The sequence below is a fragment of the Urocampus carinirostris genome, chromosome 8 (genome assembly GCF_059441175.1).
Source record: "Urocampus carinirostris isolate Australia breed hairy pipefish chromosome 8, RoL_Ucar_1.0, whole genome shotgun sequence".
Lineage (NCBI taxonomy): Eukaryota > Metazoa > Chordata > Actinopteri > Syngnathiformes > Syngnathidae > Urocampus > Urocampus carinirostris.
This window is the reverse complement of record NC_142356.1, coordinates 44009549-44034535: the sequence shown is the minus strand read 5'-3', so window position 1 is coordinate 44034535 and position 24987 is coordinate 44009549. Positions and strand designations below refer to the sequence as shown.

General features: G+C 39.5%; 1 protein-coding gene across 2 annotated transcripts in view; it reads right to left on the bottom strand.

Moving 5' to 3' along the window:
* The window catches only part of LOC148361969 (uncharacterized), a 37047-nt gene that overhangs the window by 4816 nt on the left and 7244 nt on the right, over positions 1 to 24987 (bottom strand). Inside the window, exons 2-9 of one of the 2 annotated variants that reach the window (XM_088342835.1) lie at positions 23501 to 23595; positions 21264 to 21342; positions 16272 to 16593; positions 12073 to 12144; positions 9473 to 9845; positions 8926 to 9262; positions 4115 to 4941; positions 76 to 318 (exon numbers count right to left, since the gene is read on the bottom strand). In XM_088342835.1, coding sequence (XP_088198961.1) covers positions 76 to 318; positions 4115 to 4941; positions 8926 to 9262; positions 9473 to 9845; positions 12073 to 12144; positions 16272 to 16593; positions 21264 to 21342; positions 23501 to 23595 — 2348 coding nt within the window. Of the gene's footprint in view, positions 1 to 75; positions 319 to 4114; positions 4942 to 8925; positions 9846 to 12072; positions 12145 to 16271; positions 16594 to 21263; positions 21343 to 23500; positions 23596 to 24987 lie in introns of both variants that reach the window. The other variant, XM_088342834.1, reaches the window with a different exon arrangement.

The following is a 24987-nucleotide window of genomic DNA, read 5'->3' as shown; positions in this document are numbered from 1 at the left end:
ACCTCAGTTACTTTTTTGGAAGGAGTAGAGAGTAACTATAATTACTTTTTTCAAGTAACATGCCCAACACTGTACCTGAGCCTCTCCTTCTGTTGATTGGCAGTACAGGAGGAGGAAGAGAAGGCGGAGCAAGTATCTTTGCGTTTTGGGGTTTCTTGGGTCGCCCCACTCTACCGTTGTTCTTGCCTTTCCGGACATAAAGCATGGTGGCTGTAGATTTAGGAGACGAGGCCTGCGTAGGCGACTCTGGGTTCTCCTGGACATGCTCCCCTTCAGATTCTCCCTCCGAAAATGAGTCTGCGGAGTTTCCCGACATGACTGGAGGGTGGAAGAGAAAATAGGAAAATGTATCAGTCTATCTATGGCAGTGTAGAGGTAAGATCCAGCCCTACCTGACCCAGACCCACAGGTATTAAAGCCTGACTCAGCCCGAACCCAACCCATCAACTTAATTTGCAGAAGCCAGGAGGAAACCCAAAATTTCATATTTTCTTTGAGAGGACTTGGGAGGAGGAGAGGTGATTTATGATAAATATACTTTGCGTGTGTAAGGTCCTGGGTTCAAACCCCAGCTTCTCCAATAAACTTTTACGATCCCAAAACTGAATGTAACATCCTACTTGCCCACATTTCTTGTGTAAATATTGTGTAAATTATAACCTTTATCTTCTTGGTTCCTTTATATTGTGTAAATTATAACCTTATCTTCTTTGTTCCTTTATCTTATTTGTTTTCTTTTATCCTCACTGTGAAATGTGAACTGGAGTGCCACGTCAAATTTCGTTGTCACAATATGTTCAACCCATTTTGTAACCATGACAATAAAGGTATATTCTATTCTAAAGCCAGTCTTTTGTAACTAAGTCTAGATTCAAAGATACTGTGTAAACATGTACACCTTTTATATTTCTTTAGATTTTTTTTAAGTGTTGAGTGACAAATTTTAAGGCTGTCAGGGAATTTGACGGATTGAAATTGGGCACGTCCTTAAAGGTGCTGTCTGGAATTTGTTATTCTCTACCGCTATCTCCTGGCTTTAAATCATGATAAAAGCCTAAGGCAGATCATTTATCAAGTCATTCTTTTTAGGCTTTGGGTTGGCGTTTGGACTGTATTTGAAACAGGAATTTCTTACTTTTACTATTTTCATGCTACACAAAAAATTGCGATGACTAGCACAAAGTCACTTTCCAACCTCCCACCTTTCTCCCACCCTTTACTTCTACCTAATGCAGGGATGCCCTAACTTTTCAGAAAGCGTGCATGATTTGGCATACTGAAAATGGGTGAGGACAGACGATTCAGCCTGGATATTCTTTGAACAGTCTTTCATTAATTCAGCCTCCATGAAAGGTTTGCAGTGCTTTGCTATCAGTGTCGCGACCTTGTAGTAGAGCTGTACAATTAACCAAAATCTTATTGACATTTTTTTTTTGCAATCACATTCAAGATGAGTTTAGAATTGGCATCTTAGCTAGAACACAGCTGGGACAATACCATGAAGACTTACCTGGTCCTAGGTTATAGTTGATCAAACTAAACATTAGTATTTTATACAATTTCTAAGGGTAATGATCTGATTTGCATTTATATACCGGTTTTCAAGTCAATGAAGACTTCCCAAAGCGCTTTACATTGTGCTTCACATTTACCCATTCACCCACACTCACACACCAATAGCGGCCGTACAGCCATGCAAGGCGCCAACCTGCTTATTGGGGGCATGAGGGGCTCAGTGTCTTACCCAAGGACACTTCGACATGTAACACAGAGGAGCCGGGATTCGAACTGCGATCCCAAGACGAGCGCTTTTCCTCCTTAGCTACTGCCGCCCGGGTATGTCTGCGTGTGACTGGTAACATCATAGAAACAAGTCTTTGCTTCTTAACAGTCTGACCGCTAGCAGGCGGGTTAAGGCATGTTACTAGAAATAACACTAAAATGCAAAAGTAGGATTTAAAAAAACGAAATTATTCTTCTAAAGATGATTTAAAATAAAAAAAAAACAGTTGGCTAATTCACTCATGGAAGAATGTATGTAATGGCAAGTCAGCATCAAAGTGTTAAGTATTTACAAAAATAACAAAACTAGCAAATAAAATGCACCTTTCTTTTAAAAATCACATCGAAATTGCAACACAGGTCTGAAAAATTGCAATTAGGTTTTTTTCTCAAAATCGTGCAAGCCCTACTTTGTAGCATTTTCATTTGGCTCGCATGGTCTTGTTAAAAAGCGCTGCTGTACTGTTGAAACATCTTCCAGTTGATTTACCTTTCCACACCGTTCGTTTGCAGTTAGCTTTTACTTTACTCCCATCCCCCCTGACCAGGATGCGGCGGCCCTCACAGTCAACTTTCCTTTTTTTATTTACAGTGACATGTTGTAAATGGGATGGGCTAACATTTTCACAGAAAGCCAAAGGAAAGGTGGCCAAAGGGCTATTGACATCAATTGGTGAAATAGTGAAAGAATCATCTGTACAAATGTATTAAATACTATGGTCAACATTACTGGGGGCCACATATCGTTGATTTAATGACAGAGGCCGCAGGCCAGTAGTAATTTTTATTACGTGCCGTAACTGGCCTCCGGGCCGGACTTTGGATATGCCTGCCCTAATGTGTTGCGTGTCCAAGCAGATAGGCACGGTGGAAATAATAAATTATAAAAGTTATTTGAACTTAGCTGGGCATTGTTAACACATATTTATTAGATTAAATATTATATTTAAACCTTTTAGGGAAACCTCAAATGACACACCCCACCTTTAGAAATCTAGCGCAGCACTTTAAGAGAAGCCGAGAGACAAAGCATAAACCGAAAGTTTTTTTTAAATCATTTTTTTCTTAAAATGTAGGTTTTTTTTAAGTTTAGTATCCACCCATTATTTTAGGAAACATTTTTATAAACTTATATTTTTATTTTATTCAGCGAGAGAGAAGCAAGCCTGACCCAAACATAATAATTGGCACTTTAGGCCCGACCCGGACCGAAATCTGGGTTGGGTTCAGACGCGGGCTCGGGCATAAGATCTTACCTCTGGTCTTCCTATGGCAGGGGTCTCCAAAGTGGTGCCCGCGGGTACCAGGGTGCCATTTAAGGAAAACTAAGGTACATGTTTGAAAAGTAGCTCACCAGAGCTGGGTCATTGGGATTTTCTAGTAAAATGATTGTATATAAAAATTGGTTGACAGGAGTCTATTCAAACCTATTATTAACAATTAACCTGGTTAACAACATAGTAACAACATAATAAATTTTGGATTTAGAAGTTAAAATAGATTCCAGTTCATACTATTAATAACTTTTTAATCAATTAATTAAAAGAGTAGAATGAGAATCTATTCATGGATTAAAAAAATGTATTCTTTCATATTTTTATTGATTATTTGCCAAAAAATACAACAAACTAAATTCTAATTTGTGGGTTTTATAAAGCAGATGAGCAAAAAGTTTGAATTTTTTTAGCAAGCTATCTGGCTGCATTTTTAGGTTTGTAGCTAACTAGCAATCTTCCTACCTTTTTGAGTAAGCTATCTAGCTAGTTTCTTTACATTTTTTGCATGCTATATAGCTAACATTTTAACTTTTTTGCTAGTTATCAAGCTACATTTTGGCCTCTTTCCTAGCTAGCTAGCTTTATTTTTAAGCGCTCGATCTGGCTATTTTGAGGGCTTTTTTACTCTTTTAGCTAGCTATTTAGCTTCCTTTTGTTTTTTTTACTTGTTTACCTGTCTAGCCAACTTATCAAGCTACCTTTTTAGATATTTACCAAGCCAATAGCCACGTTGTAATTTTAGAAATACATCAAATTGGGTACCTTTTGCGCTAATTAGTAACAAAATGTAGCTCTCAGCTAAAAAAAAGGTTGGAGACCTCTGACCTATACCAAAAGCTGAAAACAATTATCTTTTTCGTCAAAAGGGTTTTTTTATGTTCAGTGCCAACACATTATTTTAGTATACATTTTCATAAATATATTTTACCAAATTCAGCAGGGAGAAACTTAATGGTTGACATTTTAAGCCCGACCCGGGCTTAAGATCTTATCTCTGGTCTACCCATGGCAAAAGACTAAAACTACAAACAAAGTTTGCTCTTCTGTCTTCTTACCATCCAACTCCAAGCAGATGTGGTTCAAGCTCATCCCTCTGAAGAGCACTCCATCTCTCTCCCCACACAGAACAACCCTGCCCACTCTGCCCATGAGACTCGGGTCTTGTCCAATCCCGGCGCAGTTCTGCGTCACATGGTACTCCCGCTCCAGGAAGTGCTCCAGCCTCTCTACCGCGCTGGTTCCTGGCTGGGAAAGTTCCTCCCCTTCTCCGAGGAGCAAAAGCTGTGTTAAAATGGCCACTTGCCGCCGCACCCTGGTCTGGGTGATGGCCCTTGGATTGCGAGTACCACTGGAGCGGGCTAGACTTCGGAGGAGATCTGTGCCTCGGAGGGGTGTGGCCGGGGAGTGGTAGGGTCTTGCAAATATATAAGGGTTAAGTGGATCAACGCCCACATCATGCCGTGTCAGGAGGAGGAGCTCCAGGCATGGTTCACAGTGAGGTGGCAAAATGAGGGGCTGGTTGCGCCCGCGTTTACCCTGGACGCCAACCCTTGGGAGGTGGGAAAGAACGAGACGCTCGAAGGGGGACAGCGAAGCCTCTAGTGGGGTGAGGGCCGGAGGTGATCCAGGAGGAACAGGAACGGGACATTGGGGTGTGACCCGGCCTCTATACTCTGTTATGGACAACTTTGACACCTCACACTCGCGTCGTCTGTTGTACAGGATGAGGAGTGCCAGACTGGAGTGGCAGAGGAGGCGCCAGGCCTCGGCTGACTGCATCTGGCGGGACAGGGACAGGAAGGCTGAATGCTGCAGCCGGCGTAGGTACAGGACGAGTGACGACAATGACGACAGGAGGGGAAGCATCTGGTGATGCCCGGAACTGCAGGGAAGGGAAGACAGAAAATTGTTGAGCATAAATGTTGTTTTGGCTCTAGCTAGTGGAAATTTAGTGCTTATCAGCAAAGTTGGACAGAGCGGTAGATCGTTTTTTTTCCCTTTCATTTAGTCAGGTCATTGTGTGTGTTACTTTGCTTTTAACAAAATGTAGGTTGTAGTATTGAAATGCGTTTCTGCATATATAGTCATAGATGAATGAGCAAAGGAATAATTCAATTCCTACCGGGACCTTGATGAGGAGCTCTACGAAGAATGGACGTGTGCTCATTGACCCTTTGCACACACGTTACCTAACCGTGTGATGTCAACATGACGGACGGTAGTAAACTGTAGTGAACAGTGGATGAGGCCATTAAAGAGTAGACAAAAACAACAAAAACAACTATACTATTCAACACCATTGGCAAGGAATAGTCAAACAAATATTGTGCAGCTGTCAGATGAGGTAGCTCACCTTGTCGGAAAGCACAGAAGACGCTTCTTAGAGAAACTGGGGATAGCAGTAGCAAACCTAGCTACCGACCCATACAGTCTTATTCTTGAAATATTCACACATTCAACCAAATCGTTCTGACCTCAGTCCACACAATCTGTACCACTATATTGGAAATTGAGTATCCCGATACACCGATGCTGATCTAAAAGCTTATAGAAGTCTGGATGCTTACCAGTTCTTTACAGCTGGTGTGCGTTGCTGTGGTTTGTTTTGCCGACAAATGCACCCCTGGCGTGAAATGTCCCCACCGCACAAATGGTACTATAATGATTCTGTATCCAAAATTTGGGGAAATGTAATATAACAGTAAATCAAGGAGATATTGCACTCTGTATAGAATTTACTTTGAATATTTTGAAATTATTTACTTCGGCTATCTCCTGAACTTTTGCGTCAAGTTTTATTCATTGCTATTTTGGCCGTTTATTTTGGTGCAATAAGCTTTATGGTAGAGCACACAACAGTTTTCAATACTGTACATGTAATAGGCAAAAGATTAAAGTTTTGAATCCCTGGATATCTACAATAAAAGCAGCCCGTTCATGCAGTAAGAAATGGCAACGGTAAGACGCTAACGTAGCTAGTTAGCACTACCTAACTTATAATAATGAATGTCTTTGGGGCGACTAGTACCTACTAAATAATAAGTTGCACGGAAATAAATCAAACGTACTCAATAAAATATGCTCGCTATAAATCCTGGAAGAATTTAGGACTGCGAGTCCCTCCCTTTTATTTGCAGATAACCATCGCAATCTTTTGTCTTTATTGAAACAGATCGGATCAAATTCCAAAACTGGCCCAGAAACTTGCTGGTTGGCACAGCAATAAATCACCACTGTAAGTGATTGTTATATTGTTCTGTCGTCATTATTGATTTTTGTTTTAACTCAACTGCTCATTCAACTGCTACTTGCTACTGCAGAGCAAGCACAAATAATATAATCCCCCGAGATCATTTATTCTTATATCCATCTTCTGACAAAAAAGTAACTCCTCCCAGAGCTTTTGGAGTACCCAAACGATTCATATACCAAAAATCCTGGTCCGACCAGGACTCGTGTGCTTCTATCTGGATAAGCGATACGAGTCCCCATCCGGAATAATGGGTTTTGAGAATCTCCCATCCGGAATACATGGGCCCAAATATTTGCTGGGATTGGCTGATGCTATGCTTACTCATGCTAGCTGTAAACACTGATTGGTCAATGCTATCTGCTTCTTGCTTACAAATTATGCTTAGCGATGAGAAGTTGATGCTATGCTTACTCATGCTAGCTGTAAAAACTGTTGGTGACGAGTTGGGCTGGCACAAGCTAACTGTAAACACTGTCGGCAATGCTAACTAAAAATTTTGGTAATGCCTATATTTTAATGACATCATATTTACAGATTATGCTAATGGCCTCAGGTTAATGAGTTATGCTAATGGGTAAATGCTAAATAGTAATGCTAACGTGTAAACGCTAAATGCTGCATGCTAAAAATCTTTGGTAACGGCAATATTTTACGACTTCATATTTACAAATTGCAGCACGGCAGCGCAGTGGTTAGCGCGTGTACGGCACAGTTCTGAGGTCGTGGGAACCTCCTGCGTGGGTTCAAATCCAGCTGCCGGCCTTACTGTGTGGAGTTTGTATGTTCTCCCCGTGCTTGCGTGGGTTTCCCCCGGGCACTCCGGTTTCCTCCCACATCCCAAGACATGCATTCCAGGTGAATTGGCCGGTCCAAATTGTCCCTAGGTGTGACTGAGCGAGTGAGTTCTCTGTCCCCGTGTGCCCTGCGATTGGCTGGCAACCAGTTCAGGGTGTCCCCTGCCCACTGCCCGGAGATGGCTGGGATGGGCTCCAGCCCCCCCGCGACCCTAATAAGGATAAGCTGTACGGCTGATGAGATGAGATGAGATATTTACAAATTATGCTAATTGGGGGAGTCCCCCCACAGAAGCAAGTAAAAAATTACAAATACATCTCTCTGAGTTAATAACTTTATGCTAACTCATAATGCTAACAACTCAACGCTACCGGTTCTTAACCAAATTATGCCAGATCCATCACAACTCTTACAATTGCCACGGGAATTGTTTAGTTTGAATTGTCATTACAATTTAAGTGTATTGAAGTGAGTTTATATTCTTATAAGAAAATAGATTTGGATTGATTTTAAAATCCGATCGGTGTGAATAAAAGTACATTTTGCCTCTAATAATAGGTTTTATTTATCGAGATGAGAGTAGATGACTTCTCCTTAAACTGAAATAGAACTAAAACAGGATTAGGTAACCAATAACCAGTAACCAAACTTAGGATTTCTCATCTAAAACCTTAAACCACATAAGAGTGTTATTTCAATATACACACTATATGTATTGATGTCAAATTTTGTCTCTGTTGTTTTTCATTGTTTGTTAAATTTTCGGGTTTTGTTCCAATTTTCTTTGACTCCAGTTTTTCCCTTTAAATTTACCACACGGAACAAAAATTAGGGCATGTGATGTAAGTGATAATTAATGCATATAATTGAATGTATTTATTTACTACTGAATTAATGCAACACTTGATTCCACAATATATCCGTTTATCTAGTCTTCTTACAGTCTCTGCATTAGTAGTGTTCCGATTTACAGTTGGGAGGCAGGCCTCGAGTCTTATCAAATAAATTGCTTGTCTGGACACATGATTGGTGTGAAGTTGGTGCCTTGGTAATTTTCCACTTACTTCCGTCTACCACTCCGTTTGTATATAAATGATTGTTGGCCATTTTGAAAATGCATTTGTGGACTCTGTTACAGCCCTGTTCTGTACTCACAAGCCCAGAATATTCGCCATTAAAAAAAACACTACGTAATAAGAAACTTGAAACTAATGAAACTGCTCAACTCCACCAATTGTTTTTACCCTTCTCGTCTCGGGACCCGTATGTTGAATCCAAAAGCCCATCCTCCTTCATGGTCTGTGTTTGCATAACTCTTTGGTCTTCCAAGGTCTAGCATCAAGGGCCAAAGCTGGTACAAAATGCTGCAGCAAAGCTTTTAACGAAGACAACAAAGTTTGATCACATTACCCTGATTTTGGATGACCCGAACTGTCAGTTTGCTATGCGATTTTAAGGTTCTGTTGGTCTTGTACAAAATTATGCATGGACTTGCTACCCCATATCTTTCAGATTTAATTTCCCACTAGATTCCTGCTCAGACCCTTTGCTCGGAAAATGCCGGTCTATTGGTGATCCCAAGAGCCAAGGAGAGATTGGCAGGTTGTTTAATTTCCTCATGCTGAGGTTGTGAGTTTTTCCTTGCCCTAATGTAGGTTTTAGATCAGAGGGTGGTGTAATAATTGTCTGTATTCTGTACAGCCCTTTGAGACTTCTTGTAATTAATGGTTATACAAATAAACATGACTTGACTTGTACTCTTTAATGATTCATGAACAAACTCTTCATTCGTCACAAGAGTTCCATTGAGTTCCTTACCTTAACATCTCTTTTTCTTTATCCTCGGCCCCGCTTTCCTCCTCAACATCTACGTCACCATTCTCATCTCTGTCCCCCTTGGCATATTCTTTCTCCATGTTATGTTCGGGAAGCTCGTTTCTGAAGGAGTGAGCGCACAACACCTCCACGTCCTCATCTTTCGGCCTCTTTGTTAGGACTACATCCACAATTTCGTTCTCTTCGCCCTCTTTCGGGTGTTCTTTTTTCAGCCTCCTTCCTCCTGCCTTTCTGGCCGAAGACGGGCTCCTCTTCAAGACAGACACCGCCACGCCATTCTGTCCTCTTGGGGGTGTCGTTGAGGTTGTTGATGTTTTGGCTGCAGAAAAAGAGAATAGGGAGAGATCTTGAACACCACTCAGTGATGCCTTTGTTTTGAGTTGACCATGGGCCGCAGCTTCATTTGTGTTTAGCGGGCGAGGCATTTGGGTGGAACGCTCAACGAGGGCAGAGCAAACATCCGGCTGGTGGGCGTGATGTTTGTCTAAATGTCGGCCCAATGAGTAGAAGTGGCATCCACAGTACTCACAAGTTTGCTGCATGGAGTCTATGGATACATCTCCATTGGCGGCCTGCGTGTTCCTGCTGGGGCTGAGAGGAGCAGTGGCTTTAAAACACGGTTTGTTTGAGGTGGGGAAACAAGAAGTGGGCAAGGGAGGCTGGGAGGAGGAAGGGAGTAGTGTCCGGTGGGGGGTCTTTTTCCTCAATGGGGTGCCACGCTTCTTGTGATGACGTGGGGTGCACCCACGGGGGGTTGCGTTGTCTTCATCCCTTGCATCGGACTCACTAGCATCAGAATGGGAGAGGGGTGAGGATGAGGGAGAAAGGGACCAGGAAGGCGTGACATAGTCCTGGTACTGCTGTTTTTTCGCTGGGTGGTTGGTTGACGTTGCTTCATCTTCCTGAGAAAAAAATAACAGAAAATTACGCTTTAGAATAGGGGTGTCTAAACTTTTCAGAAAACGAGCCAGATCTCATAATCTGAAAATGTGTGAGGGCTGACGATTCAGCCTGACATCTTGTAAACAGTCTGTAATAAACTCACCCTCTGTGAAAGGTTTGCGGTGCTTGGCAATCAGCGTTGCAACCTAGTAGCTCGCCTAGTAACATTTTCATTTAACTCACTGGGTCTCGTGAAAAAGCACTGTTGTGCCATTAAAACAGCCTCCACTTGCTCCACCTTTTCACAGCGTACGTTTCAAGTTAGCTTTTTGTAGTGGTCAGACGCAATTGTTCAGATTTTAATGAAAAAATTACTCCAATTTCCAATTATGCCGGAAGCTGAGGCCCTCAAAGTCAACTATCCTATTAAAATTCTCACAGAAAGCCAAGGGCAAGGTGGCCAAAGGGCTACTGCCCCACCTTTTTTTGTACAAATGTATTTTATACTGCAGTCAACATAACTTGTTGGCCACATATTATTAATTGTATGACAGAGGCCAGATATTGGACATGCCTGGGTTAGGGGGGGTTCTGGCGAAGTTTCCATGGGGGGGTGTCCGTTTCACATACAAAAATTGTTAAATGCAAATACACATAAAAATGTTCAAAAAACGTATAAAATATGGGAAAAATGTACAAGTTGACGTGTATGTTAGAGTAAAAAGTAACCTATTACTGTTGGGAATTCCAGGTCTTTTCAGCTCAGCTCACGATCGGCTCTTTAGATTTTGTTGTTGCGTTAACAGATATACTAACAATAATAATCTATCACTATGCATGAATGAATAAAAATATAATTGTACTGATTATACTAGCGTTTATTTCCACACTTTACAATAAACGTTTAACTAATTGTAACTTTCTTAATACTAAGCAACTTTAAAGTCAAGCAACACTGAATTTAAATATTACCTCCTTAGTTCTATAAAAAATGTAAATACAAGAACTTTTAACTAGTCATAACTCAATTTCTAACCCATGTTGACACAGAACCTCAGAAAAACAAAATAAATAAAAAATGTATACACCAAAAACAAAAATATCATTAGTCTCCTGAATACTAGCATTTAGGAACAAATGCTACACATAAATACAACTTTTTGGAGCCATTACCTCATGAATGTTTTTTGTGACAAAGAACTACTTGTTCCAATCGCTCTATCAGATAAAAATCAGAGTTGTATAAATAACTGGAAACTCAAAAGAGCTATGACATTATGTTCTTCAGAAGTGTATGTAAACTTTTCTGTTTGCTACTGTACACACACACACACACACAAAGCATCATCGAAGCGGCGCTGCCACGAGCGGCTGCCTTTTCCAGCAGCTGCCCTATTGTTTTATTGTCTGCTCCTATCTTCGGTGTTTTTCTTCCCGTTTTGACAACTACACTATGGATTACTTCTATCCTATGGACATGGGTTTTAGTGCACAAAAATGCGTTTATTCAAGGAATCAACTCCTTGCCCTGAAGAATTCCCGTGCCGGCGTGATGAAGGGGCCTATCGTGGAAGAAGAGCCGGAGCTAACTAAGCGACTAGCGGCGTTATAAGTCTTCGCATTTACCATCCGTAATCATGGTAAATGCGAACTCACGACCAAATATGATCATCGTGTGCTGGTGGAAAACATCGAAGCGCACAGGGAGCGTAGTTGCTGTGTTTTGCGGAAACGTGGCTCACGTTTAGCATTCCGGACGCTAACGTGTAGCCACCCGGAGCTACCCGGCTTCAACGCCGCTATACAGAGACACGAAAGCCGGGGGGAATCGGAGAGAAGGCGGACTTGCTAACACGAGGTGGTGTATCACTGGATTTTCACAAAGAAAAGATTTCCATCTGCCGCAGGGATGTCGAACTTTTGGACTAGCGTGACGTCATCCACTCCGCTATACATATATATATATACCTACACATATGTATATATACACATACATACATACATACATACATACATACATACATACATATATATATATATAGTTATTAATCTAAATACTAGAGAATTTGGCGAGGACCCTGGCAGCCCGCCAAACACATAAAATTATGGGAAACACTGCTACAACAATATTTTTAATTTATTATTGCCAATTACTGTGTGTGTTACAAATCAGATTTTCTGAAAACATAACAAAAATGAAGCTCTCCGCTTCAACTCTAATCTACTTGAAGTAGTAATTGATAGTACCTTTTTAAGGCTGTTATTCTCCGTATCAGAGTTACACTCTTGTTGTGCTGGAGACAGGGAACCACTGAAACCCTGCAGAACACAAGCAGATTAAATGTGTCATTACATTCATCTTCAGGTAAAACCAGCCCATGTCTTGATGGTGCAATTGTACACAGTCTAAAATATGTGTCAAATTTGTGGCCCACAGGCCAAAAGTGGCCCAACCATGTAATTTTATTTAGCCCAAGAGACTATGCTGAGAAGCACATAAGAAACATGAGCCACAATGACCTGTAGTTTAATATATGTTCCCTGGATGTTGCCAAGCCAAGCACCACTAGCAAAGCTCCCGCCTGTACCTGTATTTGCAAACTACTATTAATCAACCAGAGAACATTGTGAACACCTATTGCGATGTGATTTTGCTTAAAGTAAAAGTGAAGCGAGTGCTGTTTGAGGCATGACGAAGAATACAAAAATTAAAGAAAGGGCACCAGGGCGTCTTTGCAAAGGTTTAAAGAAGCCTTAGCTCTGTTCTAAAATAGATATGAAATCAGGGTAAGGTTGCCATATTCATTTTATAAAAAAAAAAAAAACATAAAAAATAAAAAGTAGAAAGACTTTCAAACCATTAAATCAATCATTGAAATTTGTGTTTGTCTGCTTGTCACTTTCCATTCTGCATAGTCTCCCTGAATTAAATAAACTAGTGGAAATGGAATCAATTGTTGTTTTCCTTTTTTTTTTAACAAATGGAAAGTTGATCAATTCTAAAAATATTAGCAGAGGGGTGCATAGTTGGAGAAGTTAATAACCCAAAAAGTTTTCGATTAAATAGTTTCTCAATTAAGTATGTGTTAACAATGCCCAACTGAATTCAAAGATCCCAACTGAATTTTCACTGCGCCTATTTGTTTTATCTTACTTTTATCATCGATTGGTATAGCCACATCAGGCTAGAGCAGGGATCAGCATTTTTTTTTTGTGTGGAGTGCCGCTTTCAAATTTCCTTGTAAATCAGTGTGCCACACCAAGATTAATGACTCGCAAAACATTTTTAATATCCAACAGAGCTGTAATCTTACACCAGTCCAAATATACAAATGGATATACCTTTTAATCGTATAACTGACCAATTTATTTTCCACTATTCTTGTTTATCAATCAACTAAAAAAATGAATGTGAATAACAAGTGGAAAGGCCTGTAGCCATCCATGACTTCAACTTTTTGCCACAAGAATTAACCAGAATCAATTAACAATGAACTACAATCAAAAAACAAGTGCTATGGACAGCTACCATACCATTCATCAATATCTTGTTGCAGAAAATATCAAAACTTGAAATAACTGCAGCAAAGCAGAAGGCACACGTGCGCACACATGCATACACGCTTCTTTGAAATATTCGCCATCAGTAAATGGTTTTCTGTGCCTTGCTATGCAGTGAGCAATGTGATAGCTTGCTTCAGTGGTGGTGCTTTTAGCAGTGGCAAAGGTCATCTGGGTCTGTGTTTGTTTACCGTACCTGTGTTTTAATATCTCCGCCATGTCAGACTCTTCCTTGAATTCAAGTTCATGTTTCGTCTCGTAATGACGTTTAACACTTACTGTGCGAGGTACAACGCTCTCGAGGTATAATGCACAAAACAGCACAGTCATTTTTTGCACAAAGCCTTATTCGTCTGTCCACGCTGGATGGAAAGAACAAGATGTTTTCGCTCGAGGAGCCGTCATGATTCGTTCATTTATAGCACGCGTGTGTTTCGTCGGCTGGGTTAAAACACAGATCTCTATTCTGCGAGGCGTCAAGCAAACACACATTAACACACGAAGCAGAGGAGGAGGGGCGCTAACATAAAGCCTCTAAATAACATGCAACTGAAAATGTCTAAATTTCAGGTTAAAATGCGCATTTTTAAAATTATATATATATATATATATATATATATATATATATATATATATATATATATATATACATACCACAGCCATTCCCCCTAGTGGGAGGTGGCTAGTCATTTCTGACTCTTTTTGAGAGATTGATTTAGAGGAGGGGATTCCCAGCCCCCTCGCTCGACCCAACTGAGGTGTTGGGAGTCATTAGGTGACTAAACCCCCCCAATTCCAACCCCTAATGCTGAACGCCAAGCAGGGAGGCAACGGGTACCAATTTTTAGGTCTTAGGTATGACTCGGCCGAGGCTTGAACCACAACCTCCCAATCTCGGGTCGGGCGCCATACCCCCAAGGCCACCTAGCTGGTTTTTAAAATATAATCATTATTTTGCCATGCGCGCCACTGTTGGCACGCGTGTCATAGGTTGCCAACGCCTGGGCTAGGGGAACCGAGAGGACGGGGATGGTGGTTGTAGGGATTTTACGCTTGTGCTTGTTATCTTATTTTATTTTTTGGATAATAATGGTGAAAGTAAAAAAATTACTAGTTCAAATACAGTCCAAATTCGAACGCAAACCCCAAAAAAAGAGAAAAAAAGTGTTTATTCAAGTGCGTCTAAGAGAGACACGTACATGCAAAAGCACACTAGCAGCTTGACAGAGAATGCAATGATGATTTCAGCAAATAGATGATGTCAGCAAGTAAAATATTTTGAAGGTTACACACACCATCCTTTAAATCTTAAAAAAGGAAAAAATAATGAGGGAACAAAACCCTCAATAATCATTTTATAATTAAATGTTACATCACTAAATCACAATGTAACCGTGCGCTTTCAAAAAAGACCCTCAGCCTTCCAAGTAAGGCACACTTTTTATGCCATTTTTTACTAGTCTGGTCTCCATAAGAATGTTTTTTTCTACCATGTTGCCCCGGAGCCAGAATGACTTTTGACACCCCTGGTCTAAAAAAAAAAAGCTCCCCATAACCTTTGATCACAATATATAAATGTACTTCCTCTAATATATTTAAAGTGGCTATTATTATTCTTGACAAATCAAATTTAATGGAGTCCATTACAGGAGTAGTTGTCATCCACCTACAAAGGTTAGTTACCTAAGCACCATAGGTAGGAGTTGGAGCTCGATCATCACTGTGGTAACACCGTGCTCTAGCTCGGGTACGTGTGTCGAATTAAGTGTGAGACTATTGACATTATTGTTTCCCAATGGCAATCGGTCTGCAAGGTTCTTCAAGTTCTATGGTCACTAATGTCAAGGAGTCGATAGCCATTTACATTTGTTTTTGCTGTATCCCAACCAATGTTGCCCCCCCCTGTTGCATGTCATATTAGTGTTGGGAATAATCCTGTTATAAATAACGCCGTTACATTTTCCGCCGTTGCCAAGGTTCAAAAGCAATGCGTTACGTACGTTCTTACATAGGTTTTGTGTGTATTTGTGTACGTTTTAGTATGTTTTCCCTTGCGTTTTATTAGTAATTTTTTTGTGTGTGTTCACATACATTTGTGCATTTATGTACGTGATATGTGTTTGACGTTTTTGAGCACGTTTACATACATTTGTGAGAGCATTTACGTACGTTTTTGTGTTTGCATTGATTTTTGTGTGTATTTATGTACATTTTATGTCTAAGTACTTTGTGTGTTTACGTTCGTTTTTCTGTGTATTTATATACGTTTTGTGTTCATGTAGGTTTTTGTGCGTGTTTAGATATTTGTGTGTATTTTATGTACATTTTATCTATTTATGTACGTTTGTGTGCGTGTTTACTAATGTTTTTGTGTGTATTTAGGTACGTTTTATGGGTTTACGTACGTTTTGTGCATGTTTATGAACATGCTGATTGTTAATATATTGTTTATCCTTTATTTTTGCTCAAATGGAGGATACATCTGTTGCTAGTGAGGAGCAATAAATATTACAAGAATCATAACACAACTTCCTGACTGTTCTTTATTCAACTGACTAAAATACTGCTCGGAAAATTTTTAATTATTGACGTACAACAACTCATTTTTAAAGAAACAGAAAATGTTACTTTCCCTCGTAACCGGTTCTTTTACTATAGAGTAATTCAGTTACTAATTCAGTTACTCTTTGGAAGAAGCAGTGAGTAATTATAACTAATTACTTTTTTAAAGTAACGTGCCCGACACATCTTATAATCCACATGCAAATGTGATTAAAGAGAGTCGCTGTTTAGTTGGGGTTGTGAAGTATTTCCGTAAAAAAAGCACATCAGTTAGGTGGACCAAATTATTTTTAAAGTTTTAAGGATTATTTCAAGGAACTGACCAGGTTCTCGCCCCACTCGTTCAGGCTGTAGTCCACAGTGATCTCCTCCCCTTTGCTGATGTCTCGGATGGCGATGACCACCAGTCGCACTTGGCTGCCACAGTTAACTTCTCGGATGCGACAATTGGGAGAAAGAGGCAAGGAGACAGTTGCCGTGGTGCCGGCAGCAGGGGTGCACGGTAATACTGTTGTGGAGGTCATGAGAGGGGCTTGTGTGGGGGTCACCAGACCAAGGGCAACCACTGGGGTCTGATTCCCCGTTATGGATGACCGGTTGGAGCTTGCCTTGGAGGTTTTCTCCTGAGTGGGTTCTGGTAGATCACTAGTAAAAAAGATCAAACATATCATTGTGAAAAGTGTTTACTCTTAAAGTCTTAGGTCCAGGGGTTCGTACACTTTCTTCATTGCCAAATTCAACCACTTTCCAAGCACCTTCAAACACAATTTTTCATTTTTTTTCCAGTACCATCATATGAGAAAATCCAGCGCCGATCAAAATAACTTTTTGGTTGACTTTGATGACTAAAATAAAGTTGCTATCTTGCAGCTAGCACATTCTTTGTGCTGTTTTGAGCTGTTCCTATCATGAACTACGACCTTTTTGTGTCAATAGGCTGCTATACAATGCACGCGCAGCCAGGCTAAGTCACACTTGTTTACAAAACACTGAAAAGGCTCTATAGGGGACAGGTAATAAATGTGTTCAATATGGAAAACAAGAAAAAGAAAGTAATGGATGTAAATAAAGCAGAAAAATGAGCCAAATTTGTACAGAAAAGGATGAAAGCATTTGAGAATTAAAGTTGGGTCAAAAGTTTACATACACTTGTGAAGAACATAATGTCATGGCTTTCGAGTTTCCAGTCATTTCTACAACTCTGATTTTTCTCTGATAGAGTGATCAGTCACAAAAAACATTCATGAAATAAAATCATTGTACATTGTCTATCACTGACAGAATAATCTCAATCAGTCCCTCAAAGCTTAGCACTTTGTGTTCCTAAATGCTTGTATTCAGGAGACTAATATAATATTTTTGTTTGTTTGTTTTTTATTTATAATGTTTTTTCTGAGGTTCTGTGTCAACATGGGTTAGAAGATATGTTATGTCTGGTTAAAAGTTCTTGTATTTACATTTTTTTATAGGACTGAAGAGTTAATATTTCATTTTTTTTTCGTGTAGTTTGTTTTGCAGGGTTTCTGTGTTGCTTGACTTTAAAGTTTCTTCGTACAAAAAAAAGTTCCAATTAGTTAAACGTTCATCGTGGAGTGTAAAAATAAAGGCTAGTATAAGTACAACAATAATATTTTTATTTATTCATGCATAATGCTACATTATTAATGGTAGTATATCTGTTAAAGCCATAACAAAATCTAAAGAGCCGATCAGGAGCTGAGCTGAAAGAGAAGGTTCTCTAAAAAGACCTGGAATTCTCATCATTAATAGTTTGTGCTTTACTGTAACATACGCGTCAACATAAACGTTTTCCCCATATTTTACAAGTTTTTGGATAATTTTAAATTGTGTATGCATATAACAATTTTTGTACGTGAAACAGACACGCCCCAAATTGAAAATTTCCCGGAACCCCTAACCCAGGCATGTCCTCTGTCATTAAATAACAATTTTTGTACGTGAAACAGACACGCCCCGAATGGCAATTTTCCCGGAACCCATAAACCGGGCATGTCCTCTGTCATTAAATTAATAACATGGGGCCAACAAGTTATGTTGACTGCAATATAAAATACATATGTACCCCTAAACCCAGGGATGTCTAATATTGAGGAATTTGAAGGTAATCGCCCTTCTTCATTATTCCATTCACTCTCTGTAAAGCAGCAGTTCCACGCATAATACTACCACCTCTGTGCTTGACGGTAGGCATGATGTACTTGGGGTTAAAGGCCTCACCTTTTCTCCTCCAAACATATTGTTGGGCATTGTGGCCAAATAGCTCAATTTTTGTTTCCTCTGACCACAGAACTTTCCTCCAGAAGTTCTTATCTTTGTCCATCTGATGAGCAGAAAACTTCAGTCGAGCCTTAAGGTGCCGCTTTTGGAGCAAGCGCTTCCTTCTTGCACGGCAGCCTTCCAGTCCACGGGGATGGAAAACACGCTTGACAGTGGAAACTGACACTTGTGTTCCAGCAGCTTCTAGTTCTTGGCATATCTCCTTTTTGGTAAATTCTCAATGGAATCTTTAACCTTCTGACCAATTTTCTCAGCAGCAAGTGATAGCTTGCATTTTCTTCCTGATCGTAGCAGTGACAAAACAGTATAACGAACTTTATACTTACTAACAATTGTTTGCACTCTTGCTCTTCGGACCCGCAGCTGCTTTGAAATGGCTCCAAATGACTTTACTGACTTGTTCAAGTCAATGATTCGCTTTTTCAGATCCATGCTGAGCTCCTTTGACTTTCCCATTGTAGCGTTTGTGGGCGATTGCATCCAATGAGACCCATTTAAATGGCCTCACAGAAGTCACCAGCTGTAGTCACTTATAAGCACTCACGAGAAGTTAAGAGGCCATGCTATAAAGCTCATTTCACTGGCACAACTATACAAGTCACCAAAATTGCTATTTCGTGCTGCTGTATGTATATTTCCGACGCAGCAGTTTTGATTACTTTTTCTGTTAACCCATAAAAAAATCATAAAAGAACCAAACCTCAAAAATGTTTTTTGTGACAAAGAACTATCTGTTCTAATCACTCTATCAGGGAATAATCAGAGTTGTAGAAATAACTCTAAACTCATGAGAGCCATGCCATTATGTTCTTCTAAAGTGTATGTAAACTTTTGAACACAACTGTATAATCATGGTAAATGCGAACTCACGACCAAATAAGATCATCGAGTGCTTTTGGAAAACATCGAAGCGCACAGGGAGCGCAGTTGCTGTGTTTTGCGGAAACGTGGCTCACGTTTAGCATTCCGGACGCTAACGTGTAGCCACCCGGAGCTACCCGGAGCAATCCGGCTTCAACGCCGCTAAACAGATACACGAAAGCCGGGGGGAATCGGAGAGAAGGCGGACGGACTTGCTAACACGAGGTGGTGTATCCCTGGATTTTCGCAAAGAAAAGTTCTCCATCTGCCGCAGGGATGTCGAATTTTTGGACTGGCGTGACGTCATCCACTTCGCTACAAGCACCCCTCGGGCATCATGTTCATCTGTTAATAAACAACAGGGTAGACTGCTGGAAGTGTGAATTTCCCTACGGGGATGAATAAAGTATCTATCTATCTATCTATCTATCTATTAGAGGAAGTGAATTTATATACTGTGATCAAGGGTTATGATATGGATTGCTCCAAAGCAGAGTGCATTTAATCTTAAGAGACTGCTGATCTTTTGCTTTGTGTTTAACTCATTTTAATGTAGAATTTTTGTGTGGTTTTCAGAAGATATATTTTTTGTTGTTCGACTTTAAATCTATTCGGTGTGTAAAACCCTAAAATTGTTGTTGTTTTTGTAGATCCGTTAATATCTTAATTTACATTGAATGCGTTTTTCAGGGATCCACTGCAAAACATATGAAGTAAATACTTACTAATTAATTTACTGCATACTTTTTTTTTGTGCATATTTGAAATGTGAGGCGTGTCGGTGTTATTTTCATGCACTTTTGTCTATAAAAATGTATCTTCATTATTGCGTAGTCTATAGAGTCAGACTGCCAAAAAACATGACAATGGCAACAATTTCAAGCATTTTAAGCACTTCACCCACAATTTAAGAATTTTCATGACCTTGAAAACACAACATTAAAATCCAAGCATTTTCAAAGTTTTCAAGCACTTGTATGAACCCCGTAAGTAAGTCCGAGCCCGACCCGGATTTTGGGCTGGGTCGTGTCGTGTCTAACATGTCAATCATGACATTCGGGTTTGGCCAGGGCTCATCTGTCGCTACTATCATTATCCACTCTTCATTGTTGTTCTTAGTCTTTTAGCCTCTCTAGTGCTGCATTAAATTCTTAAGGACATATTTCTGTGGCTTGTGGCCCACTTTTCAACCGGTCAAAATGATAAACAGCCCTAAGATTTTCCGATCAACTCTTAAAAAAGTATCTGTTGGTTAAACCTCTACAGAAACAGAAATATAAAAGATATGATTTTTTATACAGTCTTGTTTAACTTGGATTTTGTTACAAAAGACAGACTTTAATTTGTTATCATATATCACCTCTCTTCCTCACGAGTCCTCACAAATTAAACATGAAATTTTGGGTTCGCTTTGGGGTCGGTCCTGCAAATCAAGTTAATTGGTCCAACTCGAGCTGAGTTGGGCTTTAATACAAACGGGCTTGTGTCGGGTTGGGCTAGTCTTTTTGGGGGCCTGATATTAGTAACATGGTAAGTCGGTATCTTAAAAATGCATATTAAACTAATAGATTTTTTTTTTGTAAAATGTAAAAATGTGTAAAATTAGGAGTAAGATTTTTACTTTATGTCATTAATATTTTTTGCAATACAATCTCATCAAAAAAAGTTATTTAATATATTTCCCAGTAATACCTACCTCAGTAGCAGCTAATTATTGTATAGAAAAGAAAAAAATAATGCTGTATTTTACAGATTGTAGGTGCCACCTAAAAAACTGAAATTCGAAAGAACGCTTTACAATTCGGTGCGCCTCAGAAGCAAGATTTCCTAGTATTCATGTTCTATGAAATACAGACACTGATCGCTTCTTCGCGTTTCATTTATTGCTTGTTCACTCCTTTGCGGGGAAAAAACAATTAAAAGTTTTTTGAATTTTAATTACAAAAAAAAAAACAATGCCTCCTGCATCACTGGGGAACATTTCGGTAGCTAAGATTTTAAGCCATTCCCATTCCCACACTGTCTGTTTGTCTGTCTCCCTCAGTCTCTCTCGCTCTCACACACACACACACACACACGCAATTTTCCACGGCACACGTGAGAAGGTCTCACGGCACACTGGTTGAAAACACTACCTTAGACAAAGCACAACTTACCCGTTGATGGTAGAAAGTTCTGTCTTTTGCGGAGTCCCAGTCTCAGTTGTGGGATGTTTACTTTCAACTGCTTCCTTACCTGAGAGGATTACAATTGTGGCAGGTTACAAATATGCAAACGCCCTTGCAAACAAACAACTAAGCTAAAACATGCTCAAAACACATCTCTTGATTGTTCCAGATCACATGCAGGGCTGCGTGTATGTACACAATTGCACACACAGAAGTAGGTCACACTCAACTGCACAAGCTCCACCTCCACAACAATCCTGACAGATGTGTGCAAGCAGACGCACTTGCATTAAAGGGACAGGATGTAATACAGGGCTCGTATACCTTTTCCAAGGCCAAATTCAAGAATTGTATTAAGCGCCAGTGTGTAATATTTGACCACTAGATTGCACTGTTGTCTAATGCGAACAAAAAACAATGCCTCAGCTAGCAGCAATGCGGCAGAAAAACATGGCCAGAACCCTAGGTATGGATTCCATTATGTAAAAGAAATAAATATCTCAACCTTACATTGGCATAATAGTTCATGTATTATTAAAATAAAAGGTTTTTTTTGTATTGAATGACAGTTTTTTGTACCACTAGAAGGCACTAAATATTACAAACGGTCCCTTTAATGACTTTCAAAGACAATTTTCCAACTTCTTAAGTAGCACTAAAAGAAAAAAGGAAATTGAGTAAATCGCAAATATTTTTGTGGCTCTAAAAAATACGTGTGTAATTATTTTTGAGACAAATCTCTCCCTATATAAGTGTTGGGTGAAAAAGACAGTAACATGTAGCTTACATATTCAGTTGCAGGAAGTTCTTTCCATTACAATTTACCACTGGGAAACGCTACCTCCATTTTTGCATGTCCCATGATAAATTTTCACAGTTGATACGTAATCCTTGCACTAATACACAATTCATAGAACCCTGTTAAGGTGTAGCATACACCTGTCCTCTTGAGCACAACCCGTAAGGGGCGATGATGCGTCCTAGGACAATGCAATACAAACTATCGGCAGCTGCTGTTATTCACAAAAAAAAAAAAAGTGTAATGACAAAGCCGCCAGAGAGCAGTGTCGGCATCATTTTGAAGCAGACTTGAGAAACATGGCAACATTTTCAAGCAATTACAAGCAATTCATCCAGAATTTAAGCACTCTTCAACATTTGAAAACACCACAATTAAATTCAAGCATTTTCAAGGATTTCAATCACTTGTATGAACCCTAGTAATATTTAATGCCTTCCAATGGTACAAATAACCCTTCATTCAGTAAAAAAATAAAAATACAATGTAATCTCTACTTACGAATTATTTGGCACCAGCAGTGAAGTTGCATAATAAAACAGTTGTAAATCAAAACACGTTTTCCTACTGAAATGAATGGAAACGGGATTCATCAGATGCAACCAAGCCCCCATTAAATCAACTGTAACTGAACTGTAGGTACACTAATGTTTAGTCAATGTACATAAATATACCACATAGTGTAAATAAATAAAAAAGGCTGACGAAATGCAAAAGATAAAAGTTAATGTATGGTGAGTTAAGTTGGATGTGTACATTGGATAGCGAAACATTTGTAAGATGGATTGATTGTAAGTAGAGGTACCACTGTACATTGATTCGAACACTAGGCAAAAATACATGAACGATCATACCAAAGTTATTTTTTTTATAGATATTCATAGGTCGAGAAAATTGTATTTCTTTCACATAGCGAAACCAATACCTAGTAGTCGCCGCCATGTTTGTCTGGCATCTTGCTGCTATGCAAGTGCTCATTTGGTACTGGTGTTTGTTTGCATTACGAAAAGACTAATATTCATCATGATGTGCTACATGTGCTTAATTCATTTATATGACTTATATTATTTTTATTTTATTGTTTATTAAAGCACTTGATTTTTTTTGATGATTGTTTGGATCTAGTATTAAATTAAATGTATTTTTTTTGCTGATCATATTTGGCATTTGGATTCTAGAAACCAAGTTACATATTTACTTTTTCCATATTTTGCTGAAAATATTCCCGTTCCCACAAAAATATTTTATATAGCTGATGTTATATTTTACTAGTTATTTTTTGTTGTTGTTGTGTTCTGTACAGCCCTTTGAGACTGTTTGTGATAAAGGGTTATACAAATAAATATGACTTGACATTAGACAATACAGTGCCATCTAGTGGTTATTATTACACAGTGCACCGTTATGAAAATTGGCCTGTACATACCTTTGCAATGTACTTGCTCAGGATTGTTCTCTTCCTCGACGGACATGACAAAGACTTTCACAGGTGTCCCTTTACGTTTCCTTCCACAACCGCGTCTGGAGGAAACACATAATTGTCATTTAGTCAATAGCCGTGCTGAACAAAGATTACCTTATTGATTAATGAGCTCTAGACTGCCTTTGTGGCTGATATAATCGTTGTTTTTAGCCGTCAGACACAAACAAGTGGTTCCCAGCCTTTTTTCCAAAAAGGCACATTTTCTTTATGCCCGCCAAGGCACATTTCATTTCACAGGAAAAAAACTTGAGGCACACATACTGATCAGATGAAAGTCCAGTAGACAAAATAAGGAGTGAAGACTTCAATGGATTTTAAACTTGCAAGGAGAACAGGAGACTCAAAGCCCTGATAAAAAATTCCAACCTATTTTAAAAGAACTTTCTTTTAAATCTCCTAGGCCTGAGGTGTCAAACCCCTTTCTACCGAGGGCCCCATCAACATAGGGGATGTCCTCCAAGGGCTTGATGTAAATTATAGACGTAATTAGCATGTCAAATACATGTAACCAATCCTTCGTGTAAAGTAACTAAGTTTATTTAATATTCAAGTCACAAACATTACATTTGCATTACAAACATGTCAAAGCAATTATACAGTATACTAACTTCTAAATCAATTGGTTTTCACTTATTTCATATCGGGAAAACTTGCCCAGGATTCGGGCAATTCTAGATACGGGAGCGAATTATTCTCGTATGTAGAAGTATCACTGCATAACAAAATGACAAAATCTTGGGCATTAATAGGATAATAAATTTCTCCATTCAAGTCATTAGCATTAATATGGAAATACTGGCGTGTAGACGTGCTGAGCAGTCACTTCGTAAATAACGTTTATTTTCTGGTTCTGACCCCTCTCTCCAATATGACAGCGCCAACACAGTTTAATATGGTGACAAGTTCAAGCTCTTGATGGTTGATGGTGATGTTAGTGGTGATACCTTGGGGGTTGTTGGTCATTAGTTTGGTTTTGGCATTGCTGATTTACATCCCATACTAGTTTGGTGCTTTGTCCAGGCAATTAACCTGATCTCCAGGTTCCTTTTCTGCTGCTAGTCTGGCAATATCATTTGAAAAATGGAGGTTAGCGATGTTGTATCTCCCAATACCGATTGTAACTTCATGCTGGTCCAGAGATTCAGGCATGATCCAAAGATGTCGAATAATATTGGAGAGCATGCAACCTTGTACCACACGGTTGGCATTAAAGTACAGATGTTGAAGTTTCTTGGCGCGCCCCCAAAAAATCTGTGAACCTTAAATTTCTTTCTACACAATTTAGCACAATTCCTTTGAGCTGTCGAGTGAGACAACTCTCCCTCACTTTGTCACCTGTTAGAGACTGCTAGTGGTCTGGTCGATTGTCAACTTTTTTGCGTGTTTCTGAATGTTCAGTCTTCTGTTGCCTCTCACCCGCTATATTGATT